A 24,255-nucleotide genomic window follows, 5' to 3' on the forward strand; every position below is an offset into this window, starting at 1 on the left:
TTTATGCTCTCCCCGCACATCCAAGCCCAGTCCATAGCATTTCTTGCTTTCCTTAACAAAAAGTAATGGCTTCTTCTCTGCAGTTCGGTTATATTACATAACACGTTCAGTTGTGTATTGGTGTATTTATCTTCTCTCCTTCTGCATCATTGAAGCCTGAGTTTACCTCATATTTGTTTCTCTGCCTTCATTTGATATTTTACAGGGTTTATTAAGTGTGAAATTGAGACAGTACCTGGCTATCTACAGATTTGATCCACTAACTTTGGCCTGGGGGTTTTTTGTAGTTTATATATATATATATATTTTTTTTTTTTGGTACGCGGGCCTCTCACTGTTGTGGCCTCTCCCGTTGCGGAGCACAGGCTCCGGACGCGCAGGCTCAGCGGCCATGGCTCACGGGCCCAGCCGCTCCGCGGTATGTGGGATCCTCCCGGACCGGGGCACGAACCCATGTCCCCTGCATCGGCAGGCGGACTCTCAACCGCTGCGCCACCAGGGAAGCCCCTGTAGTTTATATTTTTAAAGAAATTGAAGGATTCTGTTAAAGTGCCAGGATTTTGTCTGAAAATGTTAATAGCTTATTGAAAATATTAATAAATATGTGCATTTTCGCCTTACCCTTGCATTCGAATGACTGTGTCTCTGGTTATTCAAGTAGAATTGTTGGATTGCTTCACTCAGGTCATATTTTAGAAACATTATAGCTTAAATGTCACGGAAATAGGGTGATCATACAGACCTCTCTTTTGAGCCTTGGAATTTTTCACCTGTCTGCTGTGTGGAAGAGCTACTTAACCTTCCTGCCCTTTAGTTTCCTTCTCTGTTGAATGGAGAAGATAATACCTGCTTGTCATGATTTTAAAGCAGATTATATTGGATAATGAATGCAAAGAGCTTAAGGGCCTGAGATGTATCACACCGTCAATAAATGTTACATCTTGTTTTTAACCCTTAGCTTGGATTCTGACTGGATTCTGACCTTCAGTTTTGAATTTCATTAACTGGCTTTTTCAACTCTGCATTTGCTTTTTGATTCAAGTTATGTGGTCCAAGATCACCAATAATAAGTGATAAAGTCAAGCTAGTCTAACTCCAAAGCCCAACTAGTAAATCCCTGCCTCACGCTGCCTCATTAAATGCAGTTCTTTACTGCGCTGCCCAACCGTCCAGTTGGAATCCATCACATTTCCTTGCTTTTTGTAGCAAAAAGTAATGCTTGCAGGGAGTGGGGGAAAGGGGAGTTATTCAGGGTATGGAGTTCCAGTTCTGTAAGATGAAAAAGTTGTAGAGAACTGTTACATGACACTGTGAATATAGTTAACACTACTGAACTGTACACTTAAACATGGTTAAAAAGGCAAATTTTGTATTATGTGTTTTTTACCACCCATTAAAAAAAGAGTAATGGCTCCTTCTTTTGAGTTCTCGTAAAGTGTTTGGACCTTTATCATTCAAGAAGTGCCATTGGTGGTCTCAGCTCTTACTCTAGTGCCATCTTTTCCCTCCTTCCATAAGCAGCACTGCTTGTAAAGTGTATGCAGGTGAGGTTGTGTAACAGAAGAGTTTCCATTGTGGAGTCTGGTGACTTAATACTTGAAAGCTTTAATTTAGAGATTATAAGAACAAAACTATATTACATAAGGTGTATTTGATATGATTCACTTTCACTGCTGTCACTGCATATGGCTGTGGGTTTCTCAACAGGAGCCTTGAGGATATCAGGGGAAAAGAAGAATATTTTGCAAGTTTTTGTTGTTCCCATGAATCCAGGACAAGAGCTGAGACCAGAAAACTCTATTTCTAGGGCATGGGTTTATTTGGTTCTGAATGGTTTGGATACCTTCATTCTGCTCTGTGTTGTATATGATAATTCATCCATAAGTATTACTTCTAATGTATAGACTCTCAGAGACTCTTTTAACCATAATTAATTTCTCCATGAAGTACCCAGGAACTTGCATATTCCGTTGTTATCGAGTCATTAAATCTTCTATTTTTAAAAGTTTCTAAGATAGAAAGCGCATTTAAAAGCAATGTAAAATAGTATAGGTAAGGATAAAACCAGAATATAGACCATAAAGGTAACTACCCCTTGGATTAGACTAATTATTACAGTTGATACTGATTTGAGTTTACCGGCAACAAAAACAAAAAACAAAGTGCAGGTTGCATGGTTTATTATTTGTGGCAGAAGAATGCCTAAAATATTTTTCTTTTCAAGGAAATGTTGCTAGAATTGAACTTGAAGACTTTCCCCCCCATGAATTCCTGTTTGAAAGATAATTATTAATAAGTAATAGACATTGTCATTGATTGAGGTTTTATAAGAAACAGAAATGCTCTTAAGTGTGTAGACTTTGTTAGTAGCTGAAGCATAAATGCTAAATCAGTGAAGATATTTTCAGACTGAACAGCATGACTGAGTTAGTTTGCTTTTCATTGATTGAGCAACTTGTTTAGTGCCTACTGTCTGCCATGTACTGTGCCTGATACTGGGGATTAACAAAAGAAGTCGTCCTTGAAGTACTTAGTCCATGGAGGAATTCAGGTAGGCAAACATGATTAGGGTACAGTGTGTGTGGTGGTGTAAAGGAGAGATGTATACACTGCTGTCAGAGCCCAACGAGAGGGTATGTTTTCTTGGAGTAGTTGGGAGAAGGTTCTAGTGATAAATGATATTTGAGCTGATTCTTAAAGTTTGTCAGGTGGAAAGGAAAGGGACATTCCTTACAGAAAAAAAAAATGCTCTTGGATGATCTAATTTATTTGTGCTAGGAACTTATACAGTCTAGAAAATATATAATTAACATCCACTAAACTTTTCAACTCAAATATCATATGTCTTCAATAGACCTTTGGCGTGTACTTGAGTGCAGCAACTTTGTGATTAAATTCTCTCCTATGCCTGCAGTGCAGATATGCTGGCACGTGGTCAAAGCCCAGTGCTTACATATTGGATGGATTGACAGAGGAAAGGAAGGACAGGAGAGCCCTGTGTCAAGATGTCACTAAGTATGGATGAGGCGGAGTTGTCGCTGTGATAGGACAACTTGCAAGTTGTATATCTTCTGCCAGATAGAAGGGCAATCCATTTTTATACAGGCAGTAATAGTGCCTGGAAAGAGAGCCAATAGTTTCCTCAGAAAATAGCTTGGGCTCTTAGGAATTACCTGCACAAACATTTAGCTTGGACTCCAGAGGCCTGCCCTATACAGCACAAAGGGAATGAGTTCCCTCTAAAAAGTCTATGGGCAGTTCTTGCCAGCTAATCACAACAGGCCTAAACTTCAACCAGGCCTCTGTGCAGGGTCTGATTTTAGATGGAGCTGCGGTCCCTGCAGAATTATTAAGCTGGGCAATGTCCGCCTGAACTGCTCAGAGGCTTGACCCTGTGGAAGGGGTGGTTTTAGATGCTTGGTGAATGATTACCAAGTACAGTTTTAGTTTTGGTGTATTGATGCTGAATAACTTCTCTGACAATAACTAGTCATCAGGTTCAAAAAGACTTCTTAAGACTCTTCTCGTTCAGAAAGATGCAGACCCTTCTTCTGACCTTCAGAACTGTGTACGTACTTGCCTGCTTGACTGTTCTCTTGGATGTTTCCTAGCTATCTTAGACCTAACCAGGGCCACTTAGAAGTCTTATTCTTCACCACCTCCTCCAGATTTGCGCCACCTTTGCAGTATGCCCCTCTCATTAAGGAGACCAGCATTCACCTAGTGACTCCAGGTAGAAGCCAGACGTCCTTCCTCAGCCCTTAAGTCTGCCCAGTCAATTTCACGTACTGTTTCTGACATCTGTCCACTTACTTCAGTTGATGTGCCCTCTGCTTTGTCCCAGCCACCACCATTCATTTGAACTACTGCCCTGGCCTCCTAACTGACTCCCCTGCTTCCACTTGTGTTGTTTCTAATCCGTTCTCCATATAGCACCCACAGCAATCTTTGGAAAACTCACCTGTTTATGTCATCTCATGCTTACAAGCCTTCACTGGTTTCCCACTGCACTTTAGGTCAAAGGAAAAGTCTTTACCCCAGTCCTCCGTGGCTGGGCATGACATAGCCTTGACTCACCTCTCCAACTTTATCTTTCCCTCATTCCCTCTCTTTTACTTTCTCTCCAGCCACACTGACTCACTTTCAGCTCTTTGATGTGTCCAGCTGTTTCTTACCTTAGTGTCTTTTCTGTGTTTTCTCTGCCCAGAAAGCTGCCATCCACTCTTTACCTGGCTCACCTTTTCTCATTTCTAGGTCTTATCTTAATGTTACCTTTTCCTTGAGAGATCGTTCAATCTAAACTTGCCCTCTGATAACCTCTATCAAGACTTATCAGAGTTTGAGAAGATTAGTTTGTTTCATCTTTACCTCTCTTATTATAATATGATGCTCCATGGGGACCGTATCTGTCTGGTTCCCCACTGGGCTGTGGAACACAGTGCTTGTACAAGGGTGGTGCTTCATAAACATTTGAAAGAAAGACTGTTTTATTAAAATAAAAGTTGGTCCAGAAAGGAGCATCTTGGCTTTCTCTTTTCAGTAACAACAGGGCCTGCATCTAATTTCCATAGCAGTGTTTGCAGACTGCTTCTGCATGAAAGTCTTGTGGAGTAGTAACAGAAGGTCAGTTATTTGCGATTTTACTTTGCTGCAAAAAAACAAAAACAAGCAAACAAAAACCAAACCAAACAAACAAAAAACACTTGGAGGCATTTTTAGTGTTTGTCCTTGGAGTCTAACAGACTAAGTTTAGGTCCTGTTTTCTGTAAAGCTGTCCAACCTTGAGCAAGCACTCTCAGGCCTGTTTTCCCATTTGTAAAATGGGGAAAATTGTATGTATCCCATGGGTTTGTTATGAAGATTAGATGAAATTGTGTATGCAGACTGTCTTACGCAAGGCTTGGCACCTTGTAAGAGGTCAGGCATTCTTTGTCTTACCCGTTTATATCATGAGAGATTAATAAGGACTTGGAGAAAAACTCATTTTACCTGCCTTATTATCTTACTGTTCTTAATTTTTTTTTTTTTTTGTGGTACGCGGGCCTCTCACTGTTGTGGCCCCTCCCGTTGCGGAGCACAGGCTCTGGACGCGCAGGCTCAGCGGCCGTGGCTCACGGGCCCAGCCGCTCTGCGGCATGTGGGATCTTCCTGGATCGGGGCACGAACCCGTGTTCCCTGCATCAGCAGGCGGACTCCCAACCACTGCGCCACCAGGGAAGCCCTTATTGTTCTTATTTAATGCATAATCACACCCATGGGCACTAACATGAGCGTCAAATTCAGTTTAAGAGGAAATAAGCCATCTCTAGGGTGCAAATAAGCAATGATAGACTGGTTATTTAGTGGTCAGTAATGTTGGGCTCCCTCAGAAAGACACACATGGAATTCTCCTTTGCTTTATCCCAGGAGTTGTTGCTGAACATTATAAAATTGTAATTACAAATAAATACAAGTAGTTATTTTCTATTCTAGTTCAAGTAAATATTACATGGAGATAGGCCGTATGAAAATATTTTTTCCCATTTCACATTATTTCTATGGAGAAGCCTTGGCAGTATCATTGAAATCTCTGGGGTCCAAAGATTTTCTAAGTATGTTGTCAGCTTTGGGGGTTATTAAAAAATTAATATTCTGAAGAGATTATTAGATTCAAATCAGTAAGTGGGATAGCTACTCCCTACTTAGGCATACCAGTCTGGATGCTAGATTGAGCTTTGGGGAAAATGCTTGAGTTATATCTATCAAAATCATCAAAGGTTAATTCTCTGCCATTAAGTCAGAATAACCCACCCACCCTTGCCTCTATTAAATTTGTTTCACTGGGGCTTCCCTGGTGGCGCAGTGGTTGAGAATCTGCCTGCCAATGCAGGGGACACGGGTTCGAGCCCTGGTCTGGGAAGATCCCACATGCCGCGGAGCAACTAGGCCCGTGAGCCACAGCTACCGAGCCTGCGCGTCTGGAGCCTGTGCTTTGCAACAAGAGAGGCCGCGACAGTGAGAGGCCCGCGCACCGCGATGAAGAGTGGCCCCCACTCTCTGCAACTAGAGAAAGCCCTTGCACAGAAATGAAGACCCAACACAGCCAAAATAAATAAATAAATACATTTATTACAAAAAAAAAATTTGTTTCACTGGATGACATGAGACAGTACTGGTGGCAAAGGGAGCTGTTTCTCTGTAAGTACAAGTCCTCCAGAGAACTAGGGGCTTGAGCATTATAAATTCAAGACCTTTGAATTTGTCTACTCGAATATTCACCCACGCAAGGGGCTGTATTGTTTATCATGAGCTAGGCATGATTAAGAGTGTTGATATAAGGGGTTAGGGCAGTTAAACATGTAAGACATTAGTTGAATACTTGGCTCAGTTGTTTAGAGCATGGGAGCTTTACAGGAAGACCAGGGGAACAGATAAGAATTCCTTCTGGGGCTCTCTCACTCTGCCATGTTCTGTGCCCAAAGATCTCACCTCAGTCCCAAGCCAAGTATCTTGAAAATGTATATGATTGGTTATTTGGGACATTTGACTAATAACATATGTATGTACCTGGGAAAATCATGATCGGCACTATAGAGGGTGTGCTGTATTGATGGAGGAGGGTTTTATGAAGACTGATGTCTAGACATCTTTTAGCTCATGGTACATTTCTCACTGCAAACCCAACTTCATAAACCGATATAGCTAAACTGAGAATTGAGGTTGCTGATGGTAACATATGTCCTGAAGGAGTGCTGTCATCTCACAGAGGGGACAAAAACCAGTTGCACTGTTTTCTTCTTTACTTTCATCTGTTCTTTTACTCATAGTTGTCTATCAAAGCGAGTCAAAGTTGACGCTATCTGTCAGTGGTTCTGTTCATTGAGTTTTCTTTTGGTGTTTTCTGTTCTGTGTCTGGTGGGGCTGTAGTGCTTTGAAAAGAAATTGGGGACTTCCGTGGTGGCGCAGTGGTTAAGAATCCGCCTGGGGACACGGGTTCAAACCCCGGTCTGGGAAGATCCTACATGCTGGGGAGCAACTAAGCCCGTGTGCCACAACTACTGAGCCCGCGTGCCTCAACTACTGAAGCCCGTGTTCCTAGAGCCCATGCTCTGCCACAAGAGAAAACACTGCAATGAGAAGCCTGCGCATTGCAACAAAGAGTAGCCCCCTGTCACCGCAACTAGAGAAAGCCCGCGCAGCAACGAAGACCTAATGCAGCCATAAATAAATAAATAGATACATAGATAGGTAGATAGAAATTAAAGAAATTGGGAGTACAAACCTCCAGTTATATAATAAGTCATGGGGATGTAATATGCAGCATAAGGAATATGGTCAACGATACTGTAATAACTTTGTAGGGACAGATGGTTGCTAGACTTATTGCGGCAATAATTTCATAATGTATACAAACGTCAAGTCATTTTATAGTACTCTGAAACTAACCTCATATTGTACATCAACTATATTTCAATTAAAAAGAAAGGGCTACTAGGAAAAGAAAAAAAAAAAGGAAGTACTGGAAAGACTGCCAAAGAGAGCATCTGTGCTCCCAGTTTGGGAAGGCCGGGGAAGCAAGGGACAATAAAACACCCTGGGGGCAGGAAACTGGACATATGGTCTTTTGAGGACTTTTCCAGGACTGATTTGTGATTTCTAAGGAAATTTTGGTAAGGATATAACAAAATCAAGTTCCCACTGTCCAAAATGAAAGACTCTTACGCCTGGGAAAAAAAACTGGGCCAATACCTTCTCAATAATAACCTCTGACCTTTTGTTGAGGAGACTGGGAGCCTGCAATTAAATGAAGAAATAAGGCATTATCTTTCCTGAAATGCAAGTCTGTAGTTCAGAGCAGACTACCTCAGTGTCCCAACATAGGACTTCAGAGTCTCTCTCCTGCCATTCAACCGATTTGATGTTTAAATGACTTGTATAGGGTGTTTATGTTAATCAGATGCTAGGATTTGAAAAGTCATTAAAGAACCACAGTAGCATTCTTTGGTCTGCCCATGAGTTCCCCATTAGCAGTCTGTTGTGGAATGTGACATATTTCTTCTCTTTTTTTCTCACAGAATGCTATGAACCTACCCCCTGACAAAGCCAGATTACTGCGGCAATATGACAATGAGAAGAAGTGGGAACTGATTTGTGATCAGGTAAGAAACATTGATGCTTTTTTTCAAGAAATAATGAGAGAAGAGAACCGGATTTCCTCCCTAAATATATCAGACTTTTTTCAGGAGATGCATGAATTGCTGTCTTGTGATTTGCCTTCCTGTTGATTATGACCAAAGGAAGAGTTAGAAAATGACATTTTATTCTTGCATTATTTTAATTCTCTACTTTATTTTTAAATGTTTTTTAGTTAAAATTTCTGGTAACTCTGGTCAAGTGGACAAATCAAATTCAGCTGATCTGTTTTTCTATTTACCTTACATAGCAGTTTATGCTTCTTGGATAATGCAGGTCCTCTAATTTAGTTGGCTTTCTTATTCATGTGTATTGATGTTTACTGATGCAAGAAGGTGAATTGTTTATAAAGAAACATTGCTTGGGCTGATAAAAAATTATTTCATATTATAGCAATTCCCCAGGTGTTTTTATCATTAACTCATAACAAATTTAGACTCTTCAGAGAGATATATAATAAAAGGGGGATTTCTCCATTTTCTTTCTTTCTACCCTCCAAATTCTACACTTCAGAGGCCCACTGGTAAGACTCTGAAGTATTTCCATCTAGTTTTTTCTTCTGTTTTTGTTTTTTAAAAGCAATATGTGAATACCTGTACATACTCTTCTGCATCTTGATATTTTCTTCAGTATGGATGTCTCTACGTCATTCTTTTAAAATAGTATGTAGTATTTTATTGTAATTGGTAGTAATTTTGGGGGGACTTCACTCCTGGGCAGGTACAGGCTAATTGTTTAAAGCTTAGAAGGCTCACCCTGTAAAGTAAAGATAAGCTCTGTATATTATATATTAGCTCTTTTATTTTGTGCCATGAGCGTCTTCAGGGTGGTCGTGTCCCCCCAACCCCTTGCCACCCTGAAAATTCTTGGTAGTGTTGTAATTTCCTTCCAACCCTTTGGTCTCTGCTGTGGGACAGATGCGTCAGGGGAGCAGAGGCATTTTCTGTTCCCCAAAGGTAGATGGTCCATGTTCCCTAAGGAATAGATACCTGCAGTTTACATGGAGCTTCTGAAGTGCCCATTGTGTGTTGCTTTACTTTATCTTCTGAACTAAAACAGTAAAGCAGTGGTGGGGACATCATACTCCATTCTGCATGCTATATTGAGCACCACGAGTAGATACAAGCTGAAGAGAAAGCTTATTGCTTATAGGACCATGATGCAAAAGAATAAAATTTTGCTGACACAGTCTTCTTCCTTGAGACTTAATTTTAAATGAGTATTACCTAAACCTATTACTGCCAAGAGAAATGATTTTATGATAGTGAACAAAGCATATAGGGGTAATTAGTATAAAGGGAAAATAACCACACAAATGAGAGAGGTCCAGGGGTGGTTAGAAATCCTGCGTATGACAGGTGATGGAGCACAGAGCTCAGGCAAAGGAAGGTTTTCTTGGGTGATGGTTTGCATCTCCAACGTGCCAGAGAGGGAAGCCTGCTGATGATGGACATTTCTAACAGCTGTGCTCTTCTCAGCCCATACGTAGCTTCATGGAGTTAGTGATGGGGTCTAGCGGGGATCTCGAGGCAGAGGGAGGAACAAGTCAGTTATCTTGATTATGTTTCTGATTCTCAAATCCTCGATGTTCAGGTTATTATTGCCCTTAAATGTTAACATGCCAGGATGTGGAAAATTGAGCTACTTCATTGGTTCCTTTCTGGTGGTCACTTTCACACATGCTGACAGCTGCAAACGGAAGTGGCTCCATCAGTTCTAAGGCATGTGTGATTTGTTAATAATAAGGAAATAATCATAATAATTATTATTGCCAGTAACCAACATTTAATAAGCAGATTGTCTTCATAAGAGTTCTGTGTTAAATCGAAAGCAGTCATACTCATTAATATCTCCATTTGACATACAGGGAAAACTGAGACTTAGAGATATCATTGCTGAAGCTCACATAGCTGTTACGTGGTAAAGGGGCGTACACAGTCTGATCTGGAGAATATGTACATTCTGGGGTCTATACCCTTAACCACTAGCTCTTTGCTCCCTTCCTTATAAAGTGCTCAAGTTTGTGAATGATACACTAAAAATAAACTTAAAAATACATGTTATCTCTGTTTCTCCGACTTGCATTCTGTCATGCTTTCCTGAGAGGGAGAGAAAGCCGGAAGTTGTTAACACAGGCACTAAGCTGCCATTATGGTGAACTACCATTTTTGGTTAACCATTAGTCATTGTGAGAATTGTGGCCAGCAGAAAACTGGGCTTTTTGTCACATATAGGTAACCCATTGGTATGTCACACACATGAATATCATTTCTCCTATGTATGTTTGTGAGGGAAAAGATAAAAACCATGAGCTTAGAGCATTCATAATGCAGTATTTATATGGCAAATATAATGTATTGGTGTTTGTTGACTGTTTATCTGTTACCTACATGGGCCATGTCATATATATATTTGGTACCTATCTATATCTGTCAGTGGTACCTAAACTGATAGACACTCAAAATACATTTGTTTTTATGATTCCATTTATATGAAATGTCCAGAATACAAAAACCTGTAGAGACGGAAAGTAGATTAATGGTTGCCATGGCCTGGGAGGGGGGATGGGGAGTGACTGCTAATGGGTGTGGATTTCTCTTTAGTGTGACAAAAATTACACAAAAATTACTATAAAAAGACTTTTTGGGAAAATTGGGGATATTTGACTTGTGACTCCCAAGGAATTATTAGATGATTCCAAGAAATTATCTTTGACTTTGTTGGTTTTGGTTTTGGTATTAGATTAAATAAGAATCTGTTCTTACTTTTTAAGAAACGTGTACTTGTGCAAGGATGAAATGATATGACTGGAGTTTGTTGTAAAATACTTCATCGAAAAAACGTGGTAGATAAAGGAAATGTGGAAGAACCTTTAGTTGTTGAATCTTGGTGAGATATGTTGAGGTCTATTATAGTAAAATCTCAACTTTTGTGAATTTTGGAAAATTTATAATATAAAATTTAAAAACAAAGATATTTGCTACTTAACTACCTTCATTTTTTCCTCATCTGTAAAATATAGTTAATACTAACATCCTTAAATTATTTTGAAGATTGGAGGCAATATATGTACAGTACGTAGACTAACACTGGGCATATAGTAAGTGCTTCATAAGTGGTAGGGCTGCTTCTGCTGTGGCCGAGGGGCCCAGATAGTAAATATTAGAATCATGATTATTTTTATTGTCAACTTGTCTTCAAAAGATTCAGGGAAATTCATTGTTGAATCAATCATCATATGTTCCCCAAACATACTTTGCGGTTTGAATACATGGTGCATGATGCTGTCAGGAAAAGCCACAGCTATAGATTTCAGTCCAAGAAAACATCAAGGTGAACCTCTCTTTTGTGAAGTCTTAGAACAATGATCGTGGTGTGTTGTCATTGCTCCCTGACACACAACCCATTCCCTGGCCCCTGTTGCTTTGTGCACAAATAACGTACTAAATACAAATATTAATTTTATTTCTTTTAAAACAAATAATGCAGATACATTATCTGTTATCTTAAAATGTATGTTATACGCAAGGTGTACAAAGTAAAATTGGCTATTAAAGAAATTTAATTCTAAAAAGAAGTATGTGAACAAGAGTGTTGGATGACACAGGGAGAGATTACTTCAGGTTTCAGTTCCATGAAAAATTATCATGTGGACACTGTGAATCATGGAACTGGTCATGTTTCTCCTTTTTTCCCTTGGCTGCTAGAATGCTCAGAGCCAAATCTGTGGTCTTCCCTTACCGAGTATACAGTATCTTAGTAGCCTACGTTTTGTTTACCAGCCTCATCCATGGCTTCATTGAATTTTTCCTGCCCACATTTTCCCTCCACATTGATTTCCTCACTTAAAAAAAAATCTTGTATGAAGCTGTAAAGTTTCAGAAGTCTTCTTTTTGAACAAGATGAACATAAAATATATCAGCATTATTAGTGAACAAAAATTAAGTTTGCACAGATAACAATACTAAAATTTTCTATCTGCTGTGGGCATTGTGCAAATCGGTGCATCATATATTCCAGCAGTATCCTTTAGCCCTTTCCTAGATTACTGCATCAATATAAAGATGACCTGCGCTTCCAGTGGGTCTCAGAGGTTAGACATGGGAGAACCGTGTAAGTCTGTTCTGAGTGGGAAGATAGAAGCCGAAGAAAGAGACTTCCCTGCTGGGTTTTGGGCAGTATGAGGTGTATCCCAGGGAACTTATTTCTGTGCTGTAGTAAGTGGGCAGAGTTCCACGAGGATGTCCGTTCGAGGACTCGGTGGGGACACAGAGGCTAATTTTATAATAGATGAAATGACAGCGTGAGAGTAAAAAGCTGGAAATACTAAGCTCTTTTGACAAACGCAAATGAAAACTCACAAGCTGTGTAGCAATAAGAGGGCTCTTTCAATGGTCTTTATATCTATGCAGAGAGGGAAGGCCCTTGCTCTCACTCTTGCCTCAATTTTCAGTGCTCCCTGAACACAAGACCCTGTGCTGCACTGGTTGGCTTTGGGGTCTTGGCAGTTTCCCACAAGTTAAGGATAAAGGTTGCATATAGGGAGCTGCAAAGGTCCTGGATGAATTTAAGACTTTCAGATCATTATATCTGGAAGAGTTGTTAGAGATCATTTATTTCAAGCCACTCTTTAAATTCTTCTCAAAAAGAATACTTAACGCATGCTTGTCAAAAAAAATTTAACTGTATTGGATCATAGGAAGTGAAGCAGAAATCCTTTTGCCTTTCCTGCCTGTTCACTAAACTCCTTATTTTATAGATGATGAAATGGAGGTTCAAGAACATAAAGGACTAGGCCAGTGCCAAGGCCACCCGGGTTAGTTAGACAAGAACACCAATTCCAAACTCCAGTCATGAGCCGTTTCAATTATTAGGGACCTAGAAACAATCCATTGAAACCTGAATTGTAGTAGGTAAGGGGCTATCACCAAGGCTTCATTCTGTGGTTTCTCAGGTGATGTTGGCATGGAGGGAATGGGGTCTGTAGAACTTAGCGGTGGTGGTGGCTTGGTTCGTAACTGTGCCTCAGCTGAATAAGTGGAAGTGGTTAGTCAAAAATTCAGGACATTGTAGATGACTAAGACTGAGGGGGATAGATTCCGCGAATGTACGTAATCCCGTCCCAAAATGTTAGCAGTGCATACCTGAGCTGGGTCAGAAAACTCCCCTGTGGCTTTGCTGGTGATGGCACAATTTGTTTTTTTTTTGCAGGGGGCGGTGGTTTGACACGGCTCGACCTTGCCCCCTAATGGCTGGCTATTGCTTTGCATTGTAGCCTCATGAGAGATGGGTGTCTTCCCTTTGCTTGTATAGAATGATACGGGAGAAGGAGATTAAAAACAAAGACAAAAAAGGGGAGAGTGAAGAGGTGGCAGAAAATCATATCCACTTAGACTCAGCTTCCTGTGTCCAGCACTTCAGGGAGATCAGATTGCAGCTCTCAAGGCTTGGCATGTACGTGTCCTAGTCAGGAAAGGGGAAGGCCCTTGCTGCCACTCAGCCAGAGCTGAGCCAGGCCAGTGGTACTAAGATACTCCAGTACAGTGAGAGTTGCTCTTGTCTTTTTCAACACAACTGACCCAGACCATTTGAATGTATTTAATCATCAAGAATATAATTATTTTTAAACCCTTCACTTACTTTCTAATACTATTTCTTCTGAAAGACAAGAAAGTTACTTACTGGATAACTTACTAAGCCAATTTGCCACTGGAATCAAATTTCCTAAAATATTGAAGAGCACACATATATCTCTGTGATTTGTTTTATTAACTGTACATGTTTTTATGAGCCAGTTAGAGCTCTTCTCTGCCAGGTAAGCAAATATTACTGGATACTGATAAATTATTTCTTATAGACCATCAGGTTCAGTTAATGAGGGCTTGTCCTTGGAGCCCCAGGGGAAATAAATGAGTCGTAACAAGGGAGGGTGGGAAGGATGGCTGTAGCCTGCTTCCGTGTCGGCGGTCATGTTAGTCATTGGAGCAGTGTATGGATAGCATAGATAGTGTGGGAAAGAAGCAGAAGGAAAAGATGGTGATGCAGCAGTAGCCTTCGCCTTGCTCTACCCCCTCTCCTCTTGCTCCAAGACTCCCGATTTAATCTGCCTTTAGCCGCTATCCCCCAGTTCCAGGCTTTGATTCTACATTTAGCCCAGCTCACTTCATTGAGGCTTTCCCAGCTGTCGGGACAGCAGACAGCCATCTCCCTGCCCTCTCCCCCTTATTCATTCCTCTATTACTATATTTAATATTGTTTGGTGTTAAGTTGTTTACATTTTTACTGTACTTCCATAGTTCTGTGGTATGTTGAAATGCTCTTTAGTTTAAAATCATTGTTAGGTTTTGGGATCTGTTTAATTGTTTTGAAATTCTTTCAAACCCTTAGTGTTTTTCTTTTATCGTTTTGATATTTGGTCTTCTGTGTAATCCTCCTTTTGACAATGCGTTAGTTGGATTTTTTGTTTGGTATTTTGTTTTCTAGTTTATCTGAAAAAAATTTACTATGCATCTTATAAAAATGAGAATTTTCTCTTGTATCCAAATAAAGTCATCACAATTAAAATGAGTAATAATTTCTTAATATCATCTACTTCCCGGTTCATATTTCTCAGTTTTCTTAATGTTCTTCCCACCTGGTTTCATTCAAACTAGTCCAGAATCAATCACACACTACATCTGGCAGTTACGTTCTTTAAGTCTCTTTTAATCTAGAACAGACTTTTATTCATGATGCTCATATAGTAAAGCGACCAGGCAAGCCATTTTGTAGGAAATCTTGTTCCCTGTATTTACCTGATTGTTTCCTAGAGGTGTCTGAGCTCCTGAATTTCCTGTTAAGCAGAAGTTAGATGTAAAGATATGATAGATTGATGTTGAACGTCTTTGTCTGGAATATAAGAGACAAATAATATCTGATATCTCACCATTAGATAATAAAGGTCAAAGGATCAGATGGCAACCTGATTCCTCTGTTGTATAATTATGTTTTTCCCTTACGCAGAAAGGAATCTGTGGAGTGTTACTTTGGCATCATATATACGTCGTCTCGTTACCTATCAGCCTTGTACCTAGTGAGTTTTAAAACCAATTGATAATTTTTGGCTGAATCAGTTTCATTAGGAGTTGCAGGAAAAAAGACAAACCCGATTTTCTAATTTTATTTCCCTTCAACATTAAGCCAGCAGCTAGAGCTTTCACCTGGTCCTGGTTTACCCTGGAATTAACTATTCCTGTAATTCTTTCCCTCAATTGTCATTTTTCAAAGTAAGGGCTTAGTTTAATAGATACCTCAAAAGGCGACAAATGTTTTCTTTAGCTTCATTTTGTGAATATCATTGTGAACCCATGGATTTTCATAGTCAGTGTGTCACAATCAATAGGAGATTTTTTTTGGGGGGGGGGCTCACATTAACAACATTTTAACATTTGGGAGCTCCTTCGTGCTGGCTCGTCTATCCTTTTGACATGACCCTATTAATCCTTACAAGCTTTTTGTATGGTGCAAAAATCATTTCTTAGGCTTAACTTATACTTTCCTTGCACCTGACCTAGAATAAGACATTTCTTCAAGGAGCCCTATTCTTTTTCCCAGGGGATGGTATTAGAAGTTGTCATATTATTAGGTTGTCACAGCTGCTGGGTGAATTTGTGTCTCAGTTTAAGTGTCTGGACCTTGAAAATGTATGTCTAAACATTATGAGTTCAAATTGATATTTCCAAATCAATTTTTAATATTAATTCACTTATTTTTTTGATTTTATAATTATCACTTTTTTTTCAGTGAAATATTTGATTCCTAACATCAATTATTTGTCTTTTCCTATAATGTTAAAAATTTCAAAATAACAACTACCAATATCATTACTAACTAAAGTTACTAGGTGAAGGATAAATGTCTTGTACCTTTGTGTCCTCGGAATGCATCCTATTAAAGATGTGCCGAGTACTGTCATTTAAAGTCACTTGATGTTGATACCTTTTCTGTTATTAACTTCCAGTATAAGTGAGAGTAACGATAGATAACAAACAGATGCTGTATGAGATTCCTAGGGCTGTCATAACAAATGACCACAAACTCCATGGCTTAAAACAACAGAAAGGGTTTTGTCACAGTTCTGGAGGCCAGAAGTCTGGAATCAAGCTGTCTGCCGGGCTGTGTTCCCTCCAAAGGCTCCAGGGGAGAATCCTTCCTGTCTCATCCAGCTTCTGGTGTCTATTGGCGTTCCTTGGCCTGTGGCTGCATAACTTCAGTCTCTGCCTCCGTCTTCACATGGCCTTCCCAAACTCTTCTCCTTGTATCTGATCCTTCTCCTCTGTCTCTTATAAGGATACTTGTCACTGGGTATGAGCCTACCTGTATACTCCAGGGTGATCTCATCTCAAGATCCTTAACTTCATTGTATCCACAAAGACCCTTTTTTCCAAATATGGTCACATTCACTGGTTCAGGGGTTAGGACATGGACAAATATTTTGGGTTGGGGGACACCATTCAACCCACTATAGATGCCAAGACACATAATGATTTACAAAACAAGCTTGTCGTTCACATAACAATCCAAGTTGGTATTGTTGATCATTGGGGGTTAAATTACACAGAATTAATCAGGGATCCACTTGAGGCTGTTTTCAACATAGTTTCAGCTTTGAAATCAAAGGAAGAAAGAAAATGCAGGTGGACACCTGGAGAGTTTTTTGGGCCAGGTTTGAAAGTGGCATGTGTTATAGTCTTATTTTTTTTAGCTAGGCCTGCCAAGGAGGATGAGAAATGTAGCCTAGCTGAATACCCAGGAAAGAGAAGAAAGTGTTAGTAAACAACTAGTCTCTGCTATGATTACCAATTTTGATAGTCTGATAGTTTCATTTGTTTTAGATTGTATTCAATTTTAAAACTTGCCTTGGGCTTCCCTGGTGGCGCAGTGGTTGAGAGTCCTCCTGCCGATGCAGGGGACACGGGTTTGTGCCCCGGTCCGGGAAGATCCCACATGCCGCGGAGCGGCTGGGCCCGTGAGCCATGGCCGCTGGGCCTGCGTGTCCAGAGCCTGTGCTCCGCAACGGGAGAGGCCACAACAGTGAGAGGCCCGCATACTGCAAGAAACGAACAAACAAACAAAACCTTGCCTTTATTTATGTATTCATTAATTTATTCATTGAATAAGCATTTAGTTGTATAGGTGAGGGAAAGCAAAGAGTAAAGTGAGAGAGGGTATGGGTCTGAGTTCTCCCAAAACAGATACCTCCTGTGATACTTGGAGTCTGGAAAGGACTCTAAATTGGTTGATAGTATCAGTCTGTTCTGAGTTCCAGCAGGGGGCCAAGCCAGGCATGAATTGGCTTTGGGACATGCATTCTTGCCAAATTAAAAAAAAATTGTCTCTGAGTTATCTTCTCCTTGAGATTTTTTTTTAACATCTTTATTGGAGTATAATTGCTTTACAATGGTGTGTTAGTTTCTGCTGTATAACAAAGTGAATCAGCTATACATATACATATATCCCCATATCTCTTCCCTCTTGCGTCTCCCTCCCACCCTCCCTATCTCACCCCTGTAGGTGGACACAAAGCACCGAGCTGATCTCCCTGTGCCATGTGGCTGCTTCCCACTAGCTATCTATTTTACGTTTGGTAGTGTATATATGTCCACGCCACTCTCTCACTTCGTCCCAGCTTACCCTTCTCCCACTCCCCATGTCCTCAAGTCCATTCTGTACTTCTGCGTCTTTATTCCTGTCCTGCCTCTAGGTTCTTCAGAATCTCCTTGCGATTTTAAAGGGACTGTTGTCCTTTTCTTGAAGTTGCCAAACCTGAGTTAGTTGCTATTAAAAAGAAGACAAGTTTTAGTTTCCCTCCAGAAAGCAAGTTTCTCTTCCATTAAGACTTACTCCAGGCCTCCAATTTCTTGATTCTAAAACGCTGGAAAAGCAATGAGAGGAGCAGATGCCAACTCTCTATATGTTGAACTTTCTAGAGTTTAGTATCTCTGGAGACATGGAAAATTGAGTCTGAACCCAGAAGTGAGTTTACATCTTTCCTCTTCCAGAATTTCCCTTTGTCATACAATTTTTATAGTGGGGAGAAAAGATGCTGGCTTATCCCACAGGGACTGAGAGAGGGACAGAAAATGGGGAGAAGGTTAGCTAAACAAGGGGGGAATTATTCCTTTTTAAAGGAATCCTTTTTGGCAGCTTGATGTAAATGCTCTCTCAGAAATGCTATTCGGCATTAGCAGCTAGAGCAAGAGGCCTGGGGCTCAGTCTGATATGAAGAGTTTAGGTTATCTTTTGCCAGAATGAACATCGCATTTCCTGCCTTCCTGCCTGGTAATACAAATGGAATTACAGATCCCCCGAACCCCCCTTAAAACAACTAAATTGCCTGAGCTGACCCAGACAACTTGGTGATGCTGTTTGAAATAAACTTGATTGTATGAGTATCTTCTGTAAACTTGGGAATGCTGTTACAGGAAATGAAGAATCATGTAGCCAGTTTAAGGCATACAGGCTAGACTGAGGTTGACCTTTGACACTATCTTTCAGAAAATAATTTATATTATTTATTAAGGTGTAGTAGCCAAGAATTTCGACTAGGTAATTAATACAAATACTACTTTATGTTGTTTTAACACTTGGATATTTAACTCATCATCTTTGCTGTGGAAGGCTGTTTTAGTTTAACTTTATTAGTATGGCTTCCTTCCTTAAAAATTCAACAAATTCAATTAAAACACTTTAAATAGGGGAAAATGATGAACTATGAATAGGATTAAAGAAGCCAAATTAATATTAAAGAATGAATTATAGGATGTTTTGATTAGGAAAGACCTGTTGAACTAGAAGAGACTTTTGCTAGTCTAAATAAAGGAAATCATTTGGAAAAGTCTCATCAAAAGTTATTTTCAGTCTGAGAGCTGTAATGGAACACTTGGAAAGTTGTCCTCTCCTCTCAGACTAGGAAAATGATTTCATATTCAGAGCTGAAGAATGCTTCACGGCCCTCCAAGAAACTGTGGCTGTGGAATGCATCTGACATGCTGATTTTTCTGCACTAGTCTTAAGTGCAGAAATGGCCAACTTTTAAAGTTGGGAACGGAGAAAGGGGAGTTACATGGTATTAACTGTATGCTCTTCCACTATTCAAAACTCCTCATTGACTCCCTGTTGTCTGTTCTGTATGCATTAGCTTATTATTTGACATCTGCCTTTGTCCTTTCCAACTTACTGTTTAGATCCTTTTGTGCCATTGCCTTTCATAAACTGTGTTACTGGAACCCAGCTAAAGCCTTGAAGTTGCTGGCACATGCCCTGTGCTTCTCTGCCTTTGTTTCCATGTTCCCCCATCTGGAAGTCTCTGACTCCTGCCTCTCACACTGTCCCAGGGTATCTATATGCTGCCTGTCCTTCAAAACACAATTCAAAAGCCAGTTTCTTCAGGGAAGTTCCTTTGATCATCTCGGTTGGAAAGAGCCTTACCTTTCTTTGAACTTCCAGAGGATCCCATATGGCTCTTATCATATTCTGCTTTGTATTACATAAATGTCTGTTGTATCTCAGAGATGAGATTTAATGCTTTGGCATCGAATTAGTTTCGTTTTGTGCTTTTTACATGGTGTCTCGCATAATATGTTCTGGATGAATGGAAGAATGAAATGACCGACCAAAAACAAAAAGTTTTTTTTTCACCTTGATATTTTTCATGTTAGTGCCTGGAAACAGGAGACCTAAATGTGATAGCAAGATTTAAGATGTTCAGAGGCAGGGACTTGTCTAGCAAAATGTTTTCATCCAATAATAACCGCAGGGATCCTTCTAAATAGTAGCATAGCTGGCATTAGCTGCCTCTGGTAGTCGTTAGACAAAATTTGAATCCCATCTGAATGTGCTTTCTTGGCCATCAATTGTTATAAGTAGGTAGAGTCTTAATACTTTTTCTTCATTTTCTCTTCATTGTCCTCTTCTTTCATATGCATACTTTCTGTAGGTGGGGTAGTCATCTGGCAGCCTTTCCAAAGTGTCAGAATTTGTTTTTTTCTTTTTGGGAAACATGGAATATGCATTCCCTTGGGAACTTTGGTACTCTCAATTCCTTGGGGGAATCTGGCTCTGTTTGCGTACATTTTCTTCATGTGTGTATAAGTTGTTGCTGCTGTGAGAGCTGAGATGTTATGGCTAACCTCAGTTTCCCTGCTTAGGAACCTGGTTTCTGGTCTTGGCACCTCCTCCTCCCACACATGCACTCTTTCCTGGCCTCTGCTATATTGTGTAAATCACTTCACTTCTGTCTATATACAATATTAATGCAATATTTTATTTTTGTCTTTCCTCCTCTTCATCTACTCTTGTCAGCGTTCTCCATTTTAGAGGGTAAACCCTTGGAGGACATAGATTATTCCTGTCAGTGTAGCTCTGAAGAGCATTTAGCACCAAGCTAAGTCCTGCAAATTAGTACTCACTAATGGCAATGATGCTGGTTGTAATTAGAGCTCATTTAGAGACAACAGTTTGCTTACTCAGCCTTGGCAAAGCAAGGCCAACTACTGTCAGCTTCTAGGAAGAAAAATCAAGCTTAGTGAGCTTATGTGCACAAAAGCAAAGCCCTTTGAATTTTCACCATCTAAATTTATTACAGGAGCAGAATAATGAAAAATTAGTAATGGTATAATGATGGTGACGTCTAATTCATCCCTAAGGGTGTTGAAGCAGTTTGTGTGGCTTTGCTTAATCCACTATTGAAATACAGCCAGTGACCCTGTGACTTTCCCAAACAGGGAAGAAACTCAACACTAAGTGTGTCCCCCACAAGCCATTCATTTCCCAGAGACTCACTATAATTTCTTTTCTTAAACCTCAGAATATGAAGATATAAGATAAACTTAAATGAAATTCTGTTTGATTTTGGAGCTGCTTATCCAAATAGAATTTATGGAGCAGAAATGCTTATGACATGCTTGTTGTAAGTCCAGCCAATGCCAAATTAACCTCAGTTAAGTAATTTCTCCTGTAATTATACACATGGATAGAGAGGATGCAAAGGATCAGAAATGTTGTGCTAGGTGAGTGGAATGTCCAGTTCCAAACCTTTATGCAAAAAAGCTTTCAGTGACAAAGTTTATTAGATTCAGGTGGGGAAAGGGGGGTGTGGAGGGAGGCCCCAGAGAAACAGTTCAGCTGGTCAGAAAGGAACCAAGACTGAGTCTGCCTGTGTCTCATAGAGAAGGCCGTGTTGTAGCATAGCTGAAGAGTTCCATGTCCTGTGACTTGCCCAACAAATCTAGCACTTCCCTGTCACAGCCCTTCATTTAAGCTCCTTTAAAGAATGGCTTGGGGGCTTCCCTGGTGGCACAGTGGTTGAGAATCTGCCTGCCGATGCAGGGGGCACGGGTTCGTGCCCTGGTCTGGGAAGATCCCACATGCCGTGAAGCGGCTCGGCCTGTGAACCATGGCCACTGAACCTGCGCTCCGCAACAGGAGAGGCCACAACAGTGAGAGGCCCACGTACCGCAAAAAAAAAAAAAAAAAAAAGGCCTGGTTTTCTTTTTTTCTGTTCTTTTTTAAAATTTTTAGTTGAGTATAGTTGATTTACAATGTTTTGTTAGTTTCTGCTGTACAGCAAAGTGAATCAGTTATACATATATCCACTCTTTTTTAGATTCTTTTCCCGTATAGGTCATTACATGAATGGCCTGGTTTTCTAATTTGAGTTGCAGTAGATTTGAACCTTGGTCATTAAATGGAATCCAATCAATGCTTTGTTTTTTTCCTTATCTGCAGGGCTGGCCTGTGTATAGGCAGAGTGACTTTCCTAGTGGCCAGTGGGGAGAGGGGAGGCTGATGTAAGCCTTAGTGGATTGAGTTAATGAGAGATGTATAATTATGGAAGGCACTAGGCAGTTTCAGAGCTGTGAGAGGTACAACACAAGCTTATCAGCAAATGTCCTTTCACTATGATAGTAGTTTGGCTGACATATCTAGCACAGAATCCACTGGGTGTATGCCTTGTACAGAGTGTTTACAGCCTCTCTGAGTACTTTTTAAACTTTAAAAACTTACTCGTAATTTATGTGAGAAGTGACTTGTATATGACATTTAAAAGAAGTTTAATTCTTTGAACATTATTAAGGACTGGGTGCTGAGTATTCATCTACATACTGAGACTCAAGGAAAAGTAGAACATGTTTTTTGTCTTTTAAAAACTTACTCTAGGCTGGAACTCCTGGCTTGGGGTCTCTCCCCTCCGCCGTCACCGAGCTGCCCCAGAGCCCAAGGGGAGGGTGGCCTCACTGAGGCTCCCGGCTCTGGAGGGGGCCCCCACTGGCCGAAGCCGTGACTGTCCTTGGGACTGGGAGACAGTTCCCTAAACCTGGACCTCGAAGGCCACCTTTATTCACACAAAGAAAGGATTTTTCCATGTGGAGGGCGACCCGTCAGAGTTTTGCTTTTACCATTTGCTTTGGGGTTCTATCTGTTCTTTTTTTTCCCTTTATTTTCTTCCTTTTCTTCTGAACAATGTGGCTAGCAGGGTCTTGGTCCTCCGGCCAGTGTCAAGCCTGAGCCTCCGAGGTGGGAGAGCTGAGTCCAGGACATTGGACTACCAGAGACCTCCCAGCCCCACATAATATCAAATGACAAGAGCTCTCCCAGAGATCTCCGTCTCAACACTAAGACCCAGCTCCACCCAATGGCCAGCAGGCTCCAGTGCTGGACGCCCCATGCCAAACAACTAGCAAGACAGGAACACAAGCCCACCCATTAGCAGAGAGTCTGCCTAAAGTCATACTAAGTTCACAGACACCCCAAAACACATGACTGGACGTGGCCCTGCCCACCAGAAGGACAAGATCCAGCCCCACCCACCACAACACAGGCACCAATCCCCTCCACCAAGAAGACTACACAAGCCACTGAAGCAACCTCACCCACTGGGGGAAGACACCAAAAACAATGGGAACTATGAACCTGCAGCCTGTGAAAAGGAGACCCCAAACACAGTAAGTTAAACAAAATGAGAAGACAGAGAAATATGCAGCAGATGAAGAAGCAAGGTAAAAACCCACCAGACCAAACAAATGAAGAGGAAATAAGCAGTCTACCTGAAAAAGAATTCAGAGTAATGATAGTAAAGATAATCCATATCTTGGACATAGAATGGAAAAAATACAAGAAACGTTTAACAAGGACCTAGAAGAACTAAAGAGCAAACAAACAATGATGAACAACACAATAAATGAAATTAAAAATTCTCTAGAAGGAATCAATAGCAGAAAAACTGAGGCAGAAGAACGGATATATGACCTGGAAGATAAAATAGTAGAAATAACTACCACAGAGCAGAATAAAGAAAGAAGAGTGAAAAGAATTGAGGACAGTCTCAGAGACCTCTGGGACAACATTAAATGCACCAACATTCGAATAATAGGGATCCCAGAAAGAGAAAAGAAAAAGAAAGGGTCTGAGAAAATATTTGAAGAGAGTATAGTTGAAAAATTCCCTAACATGGGAAAGGAGATAGTCAATCAAGTCCAGGAAGCGCAGAGTCCCATACAGGATAAATCCAAGGAGAAACATGCCAAGACAGATATTAATCAAACTGTCAAAAATTAAATACAAAAAAAAATTAAAAGCAGCAAGGGAAAAGCAACAAATAACACACAAGGGAATCCCCATAAGGTTAACCTTATGGGGATTCCATAAGGAATCCCCATAAGGTTCTGATCTTGCAGCAGAAACTCTGCAAGCGAGAAGGGAGTGGCAGGACATATTTAAAGTGATGAAAGGGAAAAAACTATGACCAAGATTACTCTACCCAAGAAGAATCTCATCCAGATTTGATGGAGAAATTAAAACCTTTACAGACAAGCAAAAGTTAAGAGAATTTAGCACCACCAAACCAGCTTTACAACAAATGCTAAAGGGATTTCTATAGGCAGCAAGCACAAGAGAAGAAAAAGACCTACAAAAACAAACCCAAAACAATTAAGAAAATGGTAATAGGAACATACATATCGATAATTACATTAAATGTAAATGGATTAAATGCTCCAACCAAAAGACATAGACTGGCTGAATAGATACAAAAACAACACCCAC

The 24,255-nt window shown here is 40.4% G+C and overlaps 1 protein-coding gene across 6 annotated transcripts in view; it reads left to right on the plus strand.

Moving 5' to 3' along the window:
- Positions 1-24,255, plus strand: part of FMNL2 (formin like 2) — a 304,570-nt gene that overhangs the window by 166,917 nt on the left and 113,398 nt on the right. For all 6 annotated transcript variants that reach the window (XR_013828794.1, XM_079924756.1, XM_079924753.1 and 3 more), the window contains exon 2: positions 8,055-8,138. Coding sequence is in view for 5 of the 6 variants with exons in the window: in XM_079924756.1 (XP_079780882.1) it covers positions 8,055-8,138 (84 nt within the window). In the remaining variant the exon portion in view is untranslated. The remainder of the gene's footprint in view (positions 1-8,054; positions 8,139-24,255) is intronic.

Source organism: Stenella coeruleoalba (assembly GCF_951394435.1).
Source record: "Stenella coeruleoalba genome assembly, chromosome: 6".
NCBI lineage: Eukaryota > Metazoa > Chordata > Mammalia > Artiodactyla > Delphinidae > Stenella > Stenella coeruleoalba.